Source organism: Eubalaena glacialis, chromosome 5 (genome assembly GCF_028564815.1).
Source record: "Eubalaena glacialis isolate mEubGla1 chromosome 5, mEubGla1.1.hap2.+ XY, whole genome shotgun sequence".
In the NCBI taxonomy this organism is placed as follows: domain Eukaryota; kingdom Metazoa; phylum Chordata; class Mammalia; order Artiodactyla; family Balaenidae; genus Eubalaena; species Eubalaena glacialis.
Window position 1 is genome coordinate 48,244,674 of NC_083720.1, and position 14,196 is coordinate 48,258,869.

The 14,196-nt window shown below is 37.7% G+C and overlaps 1 protein-coding gene across 2 annotated transcripts in view; it reads left to right on the forward strand.

The window, feature by feature from the left end:
• The window catches only part of SLIT2 (slit guidance ligand 2), a 380,303-nt gene that overhangs the window by 353,560 nt on the left and 12,547 nt on the right, over nucleotides 1-14,196 (forward strand). For both annotated transcript variants that reach the window (XM_061192132.1, XM_061192133.1), the window contains 3 exons: nucleotides 4,310-4,447; nucleotides 4,556-4,796; nucleotides 6,368-6,498. In XM_061192132.1, coding sequence (XP_061048115.1) covers nucleotides 4,310-4,447; nucleotides 4,556-4,796; nucleotides 6,368-6,498 — 510 coding nt within the window. The remainder of the gene's footprint in view (nucleotides 1-4,309; nucleotides 4,448-4,555; nucleotides 4,797-6,367; nucleotides 6,499-14,196) is intronic.

Consider the following 14,196-nt stretch of genomic DNA (forward strand, 5'->3'; position numbering starts at 1 on the left):
GGTCGCCTCAGTACAATATCCGTTTATGCCTGTTGTCTCAGTGTAATTATTAATAGTGTCTCCTTCACACACGTGTGTGTTGTGTGGGATGATCAAACACACAGTCACACCAGGTAGCAATCTTCTTGAAGTACGTTTGGTATCAAATGAAATTATTCCTTTGCCACAATTCTGAAATATTTTAAGGGTCTATCAACAGCTACTTCTCTTCTTAGGCCATAGATTAGAAATCATCGATCCAAATTCTTCACTTTAAACATGAGGAAACCACAACCAAGGGAGGTCGGTGGCTGTCCAGAGGTCTCAGTGTTATTCACCGGCAGAGCTGGAGCTGGGTTTTATCCTTCCCAGTTGGGTGATTGTTTTAGTGCAGGTTACCTCTAAGAAGCTTTATACTTTATGACCATTACTGTTGGCTTGTTACAGAAGGTAAGCTGGATTCTCAGAAATGACACTGGAGGATTCAGGTTGAGTTGTGCCTACAAGAGACAACTAGCAAATAGCATTACTGGTTTCCTTACCCAATATTTATTGAGCACCTGCCATGGGTCAGGGCACGTAGTAATGTTACCGTCTTATGTTTTTGTGGCACTTTATAGCTACTCACTCTCCCATTCTTTATCTTCTCAGTGAAATGACTCAGGCTTAGTTGCCATAGGATTCAGAGAATTAAAAATTACTCCAGTCACGAACAGTTTTATAAGAGTAGATGGGATTAGAGCTGGGACTCTAACATTTTTTTAAATTTTAGTTTATATCGGAGTGTAGTTGATGAACAATGTTTTGTTAGTTTCAGGTATACAGCAAAGTGATTCAGTTATACATATAGATGTATCTATTCTTTTTCAAATTCTTTTCCCATGGGACTCTAACATATTAATACTTGTCAACAGATTGTCAGACATTCTTAGTTGAATGGGAGGTGGGGTTAGTATCACCTGACCACACCTGGCTTTCAAAGACCAATCAGAATAAAATATTTATTCTCAAGTTTTATTTAGAGAACAATTTTTGATTCGATTTGATTTAAAATTCATTATTTTAGAATATACAGATTCAGTTGCAGCACCTGCTGATTCCATTTGATGCCGTTTTGGGAAAGAAAAGAATATATTTGATTCTATTTTTCATTATATTTTAGTTTACAACCCTGTGTGGAAAAAGCAAAAGTCTTATTGAAATCTTTATTTTATACAAAATCCTGTATTGCATTTTGTTCATCCAAATACTGTATGTAAATTATTTTAATTCATATTGTCTTTGATCTGCGCACAATGAATTTGGCAAATTGAACGTCAGTCATTTAGGTAACAACTGTTATCATTTCTTAGAGAAATTGGTCAGTAAAGCAGATGGTTTTCCAGAACTGCTTATCTGCTGGATAAGCTTTGTGCATTGTAATTACAAGATAAAGTATTAGTAACACTTACCGGAAACCATTTTAAACTGAGTAGTTCATCTTCAAAAAGACTAACAATTAATTCAGTATCTTCTGTTACTGTCAATTAGATTGCACACTTTTTATAGTGCATCTTACTGGATTATGGATTAGCTGATTTGGGAACCCATTGTTTTCAGCAGTAATTTGTGAGTTTTATGTAGTTTAGCAGAAAACAGGTTAAGTCATAGCATTTGCTATTACTCGCATATTATAAATAATCACACACTGTGAGAAAGGGAGTTGCAAAAAATAAATGGACTTAAAAGCCAAGACTATATGAAGCTGCTAAAGAAAATTTCTACTGACAAATATTGTTTGGACAAGATGTACTGTTAACTTCAGCTACATTTTCTTACTACTAAGCTAACAGAGCTGGTTTTACTTTTCTTGCTTTATTATATACCTCATAAATCTCCTAAATTGTTTTGAGATATTTTTAGACCATGATATGCCATAAGCAGTATTTTCAAGCATGCATCTTACTTAGTCAGCTTTAGGGCTTCTAAACAGTGTATTTTATATTCTTTGCTTTCTTCCTCACTCCTTATCAGAGTTCAGGGAATGTGATACCTTTTATTGATAATACAAGCTTTAAGGAATTCTTAATTAAATATTTTCTTCCTGTTTTGAAACTCGGTCTGAGGAGCCAAAGAAAGACAAAAATGTTGGTCAGAATGTGACTCCAAGTTCTAATGGGCTTGGAAAATAGTATCTGTAGAGAAAAGAATATAAAATAGCTCTTAAACAGCCACTATGGTGAATACGTGGTTCTCTTATCTTTTACTTTGATTTCTTTTCTCAGGTAAATAATTCAGAGTGTTTCAAAGCATTTCTTCTTTCTTTTAATGCTCTGTACTTGAGCAGCTCTGGTCACATTAACATTGATGGAAGCCCTTTTCTCAGGCCCTGTCCATCTAGTTGAGAATGTCTATGGCCACTTAGAATCCATTTAACTTCAGATTTGTTTGCTTTGTTACGATTTAGCATTAAAACCACTGGCTCTAGAGCAAGCATGCTGATGCAGTGAGCTCATTTTATTTCTTAATTCATACACACAGAGCTAAAAGTCTGTGTTACCCTTAGAGGGTATATACTCCCATTTATCTTAATTCATCGTTTCTCCAGTAACTCTTAAATCCTGATTTTGCATTTTTAGGCAAAACCCTTGGCATTCAATAATATCCACATTCACTAGGGTGTTTTTAATTTTCCTCATTCACTTAAATCCTAATGGCTTTGAAATAGATAATTGAATAATTAGTACAGTCTAAACCATAAATACTTTTTTTAGAATTATAAAAACTTACATAGAATTATTTTTTAAACCTACCATTTATTGATCATGCATTATATATTAACTACTATACTAATTATTTTACAGATAGTGTTTTTATTTAATCTTGTAACAAACCTGTGAGATGGAAATTATTATATACATATTACAGATGAGGAAAGGAGCACTTAGAGAGATGAAGTAATGTAGTCAAGATTACATACACTTAAGGATGAAACCAGAATATGAACACAGTTCTTCTGCCTAATTGCAAAGTCCGAATTCTATAAGGCTAAAACATAATTTCCTGGTTTATTTGTTTTTCTTAAAGTCAGTGAACCCTTTCTTAAACCTCAAACAGAAACACTTATGGAAGCCCAATGTGTAGAACTAATGAATCACAGCAGGAGAGTATTGTTTGGGGGGGGCAGTGCAGAGGGAAGCTGACAGAGGCCCCCTCCCTGTCTATGGCCATATCTTTAGGGGTTCCATGGTGCCCTATAGCTCCACAAAGCATAGTTTAATAACCACTGCATGTGCCATATTGCTTTTCCTTGGGCACCCTTAAAATCCTGCATCCTTGGTGTCATAGCTAGACATTCCAATGGTCAGCACTGGTGAAAGAGGTTTTAAAGGGAACCCTGAGTAATTAATTATCTAACGGTACAGGACAGTGGTTAGAAATTCAGGCTTTCTTGTCAGATTGCTTGGGTTCAGTTCCTGGCTGTGGCACTTACAAGCTGGATGTCCTTGGGCAAGGCATTTAACCAATTTGTGCCTTGTTTCCTCACCTGTAGAGTGGAGTCATGGTATCACTGATGTCACAGGGCTGTGGAGAGAATTCAATGAGTCCATAATGCAAAATGATTAGAACAGGGCCTGAAACGAAGTGCTCAAAGAACATCAGCTGTATTATTATCCCTGGTTCTTCACCATCAGTGCAGCCGAGACCCCTTCTGTCCCACACCACCAGAGTGAACAGGCTGGAAAGCTGTCCGGGGATGGGCCCCAGGAATTTTGTATCAGTTCCCCTGCCCCACCCAGTTAGGTCAGCCCCCATTCTGCCATAACGATAACTGGATTCATGGTGAATTAGGGTATCCAATGCTAACGTATTTGCTTTTCATAAAATTATATTTTACTGTAATGCACCCAGTCTCTGTTGGAAAATTTAAAATGTTAATTGTTCTTAAAATATGCTTAATATTCTTAATAAATTTTACAACACAGCACTTTTATCATGTCAGCAGCTCAAATGAATTAGACAGCTGAAAATAGAGGACACCACGGGCAAATAAAGTGGGGGAAGAAGGGAGGGACAAACCCTGGTGTGATTATTCTTATTTGGATTGTGGATGCTCACTGTCATCAGAGAGGGAAAATTGCTGTTCCTCTGAGAGATCACAGTGAGAAACCACGGAATACTTTGCAGATCAGTACTATTTTCTAGGCATCTGTTAATTTTTAAACTTTATGAGCCTGTTCTAAATATGTTTTTTCAAAGACAGCACCAGTTGTTTCCTAGATGAAATGCAACTCTTTTACTTATTTTGGCTCAGTTGGGTTTGAAACTATGTACCTGCTTGTTCAAACAGATGTGACTGCACGCCAGGATACATAGGCGAACACTGTGACATTGACTTTGATGACTGCCAAGATAACAAGTGTAAAAACGGAGCCCACTGCACTGATGCAGTGAACAGTTATACATGCATCTGCCCCGAAGGTTACAGGTAAAAGTGCAAGTACACATTTGTATTTAGAGTTAGGTGTTACAGGGCTCAATTCATATTGGCAATTAAGTAACATCTAATTAAGTATTTTCTCTGTTTATTCTTCAGTGGCTTGTTTTGTGAGTTTTCTCCACCCATGGTTCTCCCTCGTACCAGCCCGTGTGATAATTTTGATTGTCAGAATGGAGCTCAGTGCATCATCAGGATAAATGAGCCAATATGCCAGTGCTTGCCTGGCTACCAGGGAGAGAAGTGTGAAAAATTGGTCAGTGTGAACTTTGTAAACAAAGAGTCTTATCTTCAGATCCCTTCTGCCAAGGTTCGGCCTCAAACAAACATCACTCTTCAGGTAAGATTTCCCCACTACCAAGAGCTAATCTCATTTTAAACCAATTCAGCTGCCAAATATAATTGTAGGTGGTGGTTTGTGAGTGATATTATTTCTTAAATAGACAGTTACATACTGCATAGCACGATGACAGAAAATGCTACTTGTATGAAAAGCTTCTATTATTCTTCTCTCTAACATTTGTGTCTTTCAAAACTAAATGGGCACTAGGTATTTTTATTCACTACTTGATCATATAAAACACACACACAGAGACAAAGCAACAAAATCTCTCTCTTTGTTTTGCGCTCAGGTAATGGCATTTTATTCATTTATTTTTATGGCTCTGCAGTTCAGGTTCTGCACGGTAGCGGGGGTGGGCGCTGGGGGAGCTTTCGTTAGGAAACCTGCAGCTGAGAACAGCACAGGTGAGACAGAACACACCTTGGCAGAAGTGTCAGCCAAGTGTCTTTTAACTGCGACATGAAATTAACAAACTCAAGTATTAGCATGAGTCTTTCCACCAAGTCACCGTGTACCTTTGAGCAAGTCATTCAAACCCCTATAGACAAGATTAGGCTAGATTAGGGTGATAAATTTAGGGTACCTGGGGCAAATTGGGGCTGCATATTTGTTTTGTTTTGAATTCAAAGTGTAACCAATTTCCTATAAAACCCATTCCATATTTGGTTTACCCTAGCACTTCAGTGAGGGGCAGGGGCTTCTTGAGAAGTCGTGAGGAATGGGACCCTGGAAGGCAGACCAGCCTTCTTTAAAAAAGCCTGGCCCCATAACTTCCAGCGTTTGCCACCCATCTTGTTATGAGAAGTACCCAGTGGTATTCGGGCTTAAGTCCTAACTTTTACTGAGCTGGTCCTTCAAAAGCCCGGAAAAGTCAGAAAGAAGGATAAAAACAGAGATTTTCCCCTGGTCACACCATAATTTAACATGTAATATGAAAATCCATCTTGCTCAATGCAGTCACATTTCATATATGCCATAAATAAAGCCCATAACAGGAGCAAAAAGCAGGTAAGTGAAAATCTCCAGCAAAGGAAATTCTACGCACGTTCAGTGATGTTAACTTAAGTGCTTCTTATTGTTCTTTTTAACAGAACGGAAATGTGATCATTTTGTTCCTGATTAGATTTTATCATTCTCTGCTGAGACAATATAGTTTGATATCTAAGGGGGAAAGCTTGATTTACTTTAAACACTGAACTCTAATGATATGGAAAATATCTTTCAATTTTAATTTGCTGAAGTATAAATTATGTGATGTCCTTGTTTTTGCATATTTCGTAGGACATGAATCTTTAAGCTTTATCATTGCCAATATGCAGAAAGAGAATAAATATATAAGTTCATGAATGTAAAAAGAGCTTTTTGAAGTTCTTTATGAATTTATTTGCAACAGAGTAATCCAGGAATAGGTCATCTTTCAAGTAATCATTTCAATGTGCATTAGTATTTTATCAGAGCCATAAAGAAGAAATAAACCATAGTAAAAAACTCATTACTAAGAAGTCTTGTTTCTTCTTAATGTCTGGATGACTGTTTGTCCTACTAATGTCAAGGTTACTTCCCACTAGATTGCCACAGATGAAGATAGTGGAATCCTCTTGTATAAGGGTGACAAAGACCATATCGCCGTAGAGCTCTACCGGGGACGTGTTCGTGCCAGCTATGACACCGGCTCCCACCCAGCTTCTGCCATTTACAGGTGAAGATCTGTCAGTTACTGGTAAAGGTGAAAACAACTGCTTAATGCAGAACTGCTTCTCCTCTCTTATTGTGTCATGGGGAGGGGAGGGAATAATTTGGCTACAGCAGACTTTATGATAGGTGTGTTAGAGGCCTGGCAGTAACAGACAGCATACTCAAGTTGGATAATTAAGGAGAGATTTATAAGAGGACTGTACAAAGATTGGTTGGGACAGTATAGTAATCTGGAGCTAGTAACTAGGTATACTGCTAGTGCCCATGGGCTTGAAGGAGAGAGGGGAGGCAGCAGTTATGGAAATCGCTGCTCAGAAAAGGAATTGTGGAGAGGACTGCGTGACAGGAGCTCAGGGAAGGAACCAGGGTTTTAAATACCTGATCCCAAAAATCTCCTGTACCCCTGCTTCCCTCTGGCCAAATCAGATGCCAGAAAACAAGGAACCCACTGATCTCAGTAATATAGCTCACACATGAGCCTCCCAGGGCTCAGAGCAGGCTGAAGACAGGTGGAGAGTAGCCCTAGAGAAACAGCTGCAGGATACCCAGCACAGGGACAAATTTAAAGTTACTATTCATAAAACGTATTTATCGAGCACCTACTGTGCACCAGGCACTGTTCTAAGCTTTCAGCAACAGAGCTCCTGCCCTTAGGAAGCTTATACGTAATAAGCCAATGGACAGCTACAAGATGTGTATTATCTGATCATTCTGTTGGAAGTTTTCTAACAATATTATGGTATTGATGATATATTGAAGATGTGAATGGGGTGGGATTTTCCTGAAAGTGTGCTTTTTGCATAGGACACTAGCTTTAATAAGGCCCCTCTGTTGCATCTCAATACCAGTCGCCCTGCAGACAAGTTACCTAGTTGATTTCTTCACACGTACAAATAACTGCTACCATTTAGAGAAAGGTCACAAAGTCATAGGCAGTCCGTTTTTCCAGGCAGATATCTTAAATGAACTGAACTGGCTAATTGCAAGAAAAGAATATTCTCTCATCCTCTTATTCTTGAAAAGATTTTAAGCTTTTAGAGAAGCACTCCCCTGTTAACAGATAGCCTTCGTGTTGGCAATATAATAGGAGTGGTTGTGACCGGAGTGAACTAAAAGCAAATCTTTGTCAAAACAGGACTAGACGACATCTGCTCAGGTCTCCCTGAATGCTGCCATGTGAAAATGTGGGCCCAGGTTTTGCCAGAACTTGTGATTTTTCAAGAAAAGACAGAAATTTGGGTTTTTTAAATATAAAGTTTTCCCTCCTTCAGTGTGGACTCACACTTTTTTTAAATACCATATGTGGCAAACAAAACACATTTGTAGCCCAAACATGCTGGGTAAAAGTTTGTGGGCATTGATGGAGACATAAAATGGAGATACTGGCCTTTATGATCTTGATATTACACTTATATATTTTCAGTGTGCTTCACATGTTATTTAATCTTTCATAACGGTTCTGGGAAATTGGATGCCCATTGTAGCCATGAATGGAATTCAGTAAGTCCTTTTGGTGGTAAGCTAACCCACTTGGGAATATTTAGAGCATGGAAACAAACACATAATTATTGGTTTCCAAGCAGAATACAATAGTTACTTCATCTCTAAATGGTGATGAATTAGTGCCAATATTTTAAATGTTGCTAGGCCTTAAATGTTATAGCCTCAATTTGTTTCAGCTCATAAAAAGATTTCAGAATATTGATCTTATGGTTCATTTTTAGTATTTTGTGTGTTTGTTTTGTTTTATGCAATGAAACAGCATGGAACTGTCAGGAACCATAGTAAAAGTTCTTGGAGTTGACTTATTAAAGCTAGTGTTCACATAAAATGTACTTAAAATATTTCTAGGTAAGTTGTAAAAACCCAAGTGATTATATCCAAATGAGGATTTATTTAAGAGCTTATTTTGAGTTTATGTTCATTACCATTTTTGCCTAACAATAGAGTATACCCTGTAACATCTATAAAAAAGGATAATATCACATCACACACTTTTTGTTATGAACCAGAAGTAGATGTTTCTGCTTGCAGACCATCTAATGGAGTCATCTGTTATGAGGTCCAGAACAAACATAACTTTTATTTATTTCTTGCTTTTTAGTTTATGGCACAACAATCAACAAAAGTTAGTGCATTATTTTTATTTTTTTTAAAGAAATTATTTATTTATTTTTGGCTGCATTGGGTCGTTACTGCATGCGGGCTTTCTCTAGTTGTGGTGAGTCAGGGCTACTCTTCGTTGCGGTGCGCGGGCTTCTCATTGTAGTGGCTTCTTGTTGCGGAGCACGGGCTCTAGGCACGCGGGCTTCAGTAGTTGTGGCACGTGGGCTCAGTAGTTGTGGCTCACGGACTCAGTAGTTGTGGCTCGCGGGCTCAGTAGTTGTGGCTCACGGGCTTAGTTGCTCCGCGGCCTGTGGGATCTTCCTGGAGCAAGGATCAAACTCGTGTCCCCTGCATTGGCAGGCGGATTCTTAACCACTGTGCCACCAGGGAAGTCCCAGTGCATTATTTTTAAGTTAAAGAAAAGAAGCAACAATCACGGAGAATTCAGATAGAGAGATGATTGATTGATTGATTGATGTGGATACAATATATGGATACTATATATATATATGTATATATATATAATATATGAATATAGTAGTATTCCAATTGACATTTTTAAATGCTTTTGTGAAATAGAGGCTACTGAGAACATTAAATTATTTCAACACACCAGGAGAATCTAGTTTTTAACAAGTAATAATCATAGTGGCTGAGATGTATGTGCAAATCTAGGCTTGGCAATTACTATATATAAACTTTAGCAAGGTATTTAATTTTTATGTGTTTCAGAATCCATATCTGTAAATAATAATGTAACACCTGCCCCATCAATTCACTGCAAGGATTTAATTCTACACTCAGCTCTGTCCTCACTCCTCACTCACTTTGTCTTCATTCCCATCTCCCTTCTAGCAATAGAGGAAAATCTTTTTGGTGTCTCTTTCTGGAGTGTAGCAAGAGTTGAAAGTGAATCCTCTCTTCTCATACATTGACACTGGAAGTACATTTTGTTTACAATTTCTATGGAGAGCAATTTGGAAACATCTTTCCCACTACTGGGAATTTACCCTAAAGTTATACCTGTGACATAGAAATGACATATGCACAAGGTAATTCACTGTGGCAGTGGTTGTAAAAACAAAAGTGAGGAAACAACCCAAGTTTCTAACTAAATAACTCCGGGACAGCCACACAATGGAATGTGCTGTTAAAAAGAAAGAGGGAGTGAGAGAGGGAAAGAGGGAACAAGAAAGTTCTCTATCTATGATATTGAAAGATTTCCAAGGTCTGTTGCTCAGTATAAAAAAAAAAAAAGTAAGGCAGAACAGTGTCAAAGGTGGGTAAATAAGTATATGTGTTTTTATTTCCATGTACTTGCATAAGGAAAAAACTAGGGATAGAGAGGAAAGAGTGGGGCTGAGGCACAACTTGTGTATAAATACCATTTTATATCATTCTGATTTTTGAACCATTTGAATGTCATTACAACTCAATACTAAAATTGAAGTAATAGAAAAGAGCAGGTGCTCTGAAGACAGTCTGCCTTGATTCAAGTCCCAGCTCTGCCATCTATTAACTGTGTGTCTTGGGCAGATTGCATAAGCTCTCTGGTCCTCACCTGGTAAATGGAAATAATAAATCATAGTTCCATCTTTGCAGGATTGTGGTAAGAATGTTATGATTTGATACATGTGGAGTATTTAGAATAAGGCATACCAAATAGTAAGCAGTACTACTAGCTGTTGGGATCATAAATTCACAATGTCCAAAACTAAGCTCATTTCCTTTGCTTCACCCTGGTGCATTCCTAATTTCATTGAGAGGCATCACCATCTTCTTGGTCATATTAGGTGAAATGAAGTTACTCTTAACCTTTTTCTTTCACCTTCAATTTGAAGTTTGTCCAAGTCTTAATTCTGCTCTTACTAATTTTCTGGCAGTTGTCTAAATGCCTCTATCCTTGCTCAGGCCTTATTAGAATATGTACTCTAATGAAAAGTACTACTTCTCCATCATTACAACAAAATCCATCAATAATATTGTTGCCGTCAGATTTCCCATAAGTTGCTTAATAAATATTTTGTTTGGTTGAATTAAATTTTCAAATCTTGATGTGTTTCCACTTTATATAACTTTATTAAAAATGCATCACACTAGGGAATTCCCTGGTGGTCCAGTGGTTAGGACTCAGCCCTTTCACTGCCGAGGGCCCATGTTCAATCCCTGGTCAGGGAACTAAGATCCCACAAGCCACATGGCGTGGTCAAAAAAAATCACACTGATGTTTTAAAAGGGGATAGTTTTACATATCCTTACATCAGAGAATTTGTTTGAGTTCAGTTAATTGCATGATTTTATGTTATATAAGATTTACCTTGGTAAAACTTTGTTTCCCAAATTATGCAGTATTTAATGTGCTATTGGAGCATCACATATGGGAATAATGTCATATATCAGGTGCCTCGTTTCAATTGCCTGGTTAATTTTCAACACTGATGGAAATGGATTTTGTTTATTTTAGTAAAATGAAATCTGTTAAATTAGGGGAAACTGTCATCCATTATTATTGTTTCTATTGTAGTATATTTTTTGGTTTAAAATGTTTGATCTTATGCCCTACCAGCTCCCAGCTGTTCCAGGTCCCAGCCATTTGAGTGGTCCTGGCTGAGACCCTAGACCCTGGGAACAAAGATGTTCTTTACCACTGTACCATGTCTAAATTTCAGAGCCTCAAAACCAAAAAGAAAAGGAAAAAAAATTAAAAAATAAAATGTTTGACCTTAGATGTCAATTATTGTCTCAAACGAATTGATGTGAGAACTATTATTTCATGGAATTATGTTTAGAGGTAGTAGTTAACAAAGATGTGCGTTTAAGAAAACCCAAATGTAGTAATTGTTTATTTTCCGGTAGAACTAAAGTGGCATGCACATTGTCTCATTTTACTTCTTACATCTGAGAGAAGATCGTGGTTTCCTGTAGACATGTATACTGCTAACAGGGCCAGGCATACAGGCAGTGGTGTAGAGCCAGCACCAGAATCACCTGAAAGGTGTGTTAAAATACAGAGTACTGGGCTCCACCTCTAGTTTGTGATTCAGATCTCAGATAAGCCCCAAATGTTCATTTCTACAAGTTTCCAGGTGATGCTCTGATCCAGGGATCACAATTTGAGAACCATTTATGGATAAGGAATATATTTGAGCTGTGCTCTGAGAGCTAATGGTGTGCATCACTTCTCACATCCAAGTTCCAGGACCTCTGTTTGATGCGGCCTCGTTGAGAGTAATTTCTGCCATAGTAATCAGCAAATGCTACAAATCCAGACTCATTCTTTTTACAGAGAGCCAGTTGTTAAACATTTGCCTGCACCCTGCTAAGAGATCTAATCAGCAGCAACAAAGACGACGTTAGCAGCCCAACAAGTGAATGAACGTAGAAGACGGCACACATGCCTAATTGTTATAGTGCTTGGAGAATAGCATAAAGAGGGACGTGGTAGTAGTGCCATGAATGAATGAATGAATGACAGCCCAAACTTGAAGCCAACATCAGCAGTAGTCCCTCAGACAGGGATAGAGTAACACATTATTTTCTCAATTAAGCTGTTAATTGATTGCCCTTCAAAATGACTTTCTTTTCATCTAGATGGGCAGAAACTTTTTTAAAAATCATTAATGACAATTGTATGCTTCTTTCTTTAGGTTCAAATTAATGTCATTTTCCAAACCAGATAGCTTCTTTGGAGACAGAGTCGACTACTGTTTAAAAATTAAGAAATCAGGTGCACACATTACAAAGGTACAGTACTGTACCGTGCCTTCATCAGTTTCAGTGTTCAGGGAACCTGCACAACTTCAGGGGGCTTTCCCCTGCAGACTGTTAGGTTGGTTGGCTACACAGTCTCTGGGTTATGCAACTTACAAGCTTATGTTAGGAAAGAAAAAAAAAGAATTAGTCTCACTGGAAAGACAGACCATTTCCAAGATAAACACTCAGCCATTCTTGACATGCTGTATGAGAAGGCACCACTTTTTATGAGCTTCACAACTTTGAGCGATTCACCTCACCACTTTGTGCTTCCATTTCATGGGGAGACTTGGAAGCAACTAATGTAAAGTGCCTAGTCGAGTACTAGGCACAGAGTATAATAATTGGTAATGCTGGGCTTTATGGATACTCTTCATGCTTGGATACCCAGATACTGAAGAATAAATACCCAAGTGCAAATACTGTTGCCCTACATGTGACTCTTACCATATGTTCAAATGTGAAGTCTCTTTCTATTTTAGTGCATTTTTATTTAAATTACATACATAAGGTCCCCAACTTACGATGTTTCCGCTTACGATTTTTCAACGTTATGATGGTACAAAAGCAATATGCATTCAGTAGAAACTCTACTTAGAATTTTGAATTTTGATTTTTTTCCCGGGCTAGCTATATGCAGTAGGATCCTCTCTCATGATGCTGGGCAGTAGTAGCCTCAGGTCCCAGTCAGCCACGCGATCACAAGGGTAAGCACCCAATACACTTACAACCATTTTGCACCCAGACAACCAATCTGCTTTTCACTTTCCATCCAGTATTCAATAAATTACATGAGATAGTCAACACTTTGTTATAGAATAGGCTTTGTGTTAGATGATTTTGGCAAACTGTAAGCCAGTGTAAGTGTTCTGAGCATGCTTAAGGCAGGCTAGGCTAAGCTATTATGTTCAGTAGATTAAGTGTATTAAGTGCATTTCTTTTAAGTGCATTTTTGACTTACCATATTTTCAATTTACAATGGGTTAATTGGGACTTAAGCCCATCGTAAGTTCAGAAAGATCTGTAATTTGCTTCAAAATGCAACTTTACTTGATAAATTATTTTATAAAACGTTCTTCTGAAAACTCTTATGCTAATATATAAATACTTTGAATCCCACTTGGCTTCCCATTCCTTCCACTCAAAGAAGTGGGCAGGGAAATTTTTTATTAGCATCCACACTTCACAAATGAAGCATCTTTAGCCCAGAGATATCAAAATGAGGTGGCCCGTTGAATTTGTCTAGTTTTTTATTCCTATTCTATTGCACAGAATATGCCAACAAATACTTGGCAAAAAAGCAGGAGTTCACATAAGCAAAGTGAACTATTTATCTTTACTCCACTGAAATACCTTAAGATTTACAATGGAGATAGAAATATAACAATATCATTGTTAATGAGTCCTGAAGACATAAAGACAATCAAAGACAATTTAGAGCCACTCTTCTTTTAAGCCCCAAGTTTTTAAACTCTTTTTCTATAGCAAACCAAGAAACAATTGAGTAACGGCTTTGTTTTCACACATCCATTTAGAAATCCAAGAAAACAAAATCTCAGGTAATAGATGAGTGTAGTAAAACTGAATTACATAATAAAGGTAGTAAATGCAATTTATGTTCCTAGTGGAAAGGCGCACTGTTAAGTGGTTCACTTGCGACTTTTGTGAGTCATGGAGTATATAGTTCCCTAGGGAGTAGTGAAAGAGTGTTTGTCAGTACTTGTCAGGACCCAAAAGGATGTTACACATCGCAGGTGGATAGGTAGGAGATGACCGTGATAGAGTGTAAAATCGATGATGGCTTAGTTTTATTCTGCAACAACTGGTGTGTCAATCACTGCTT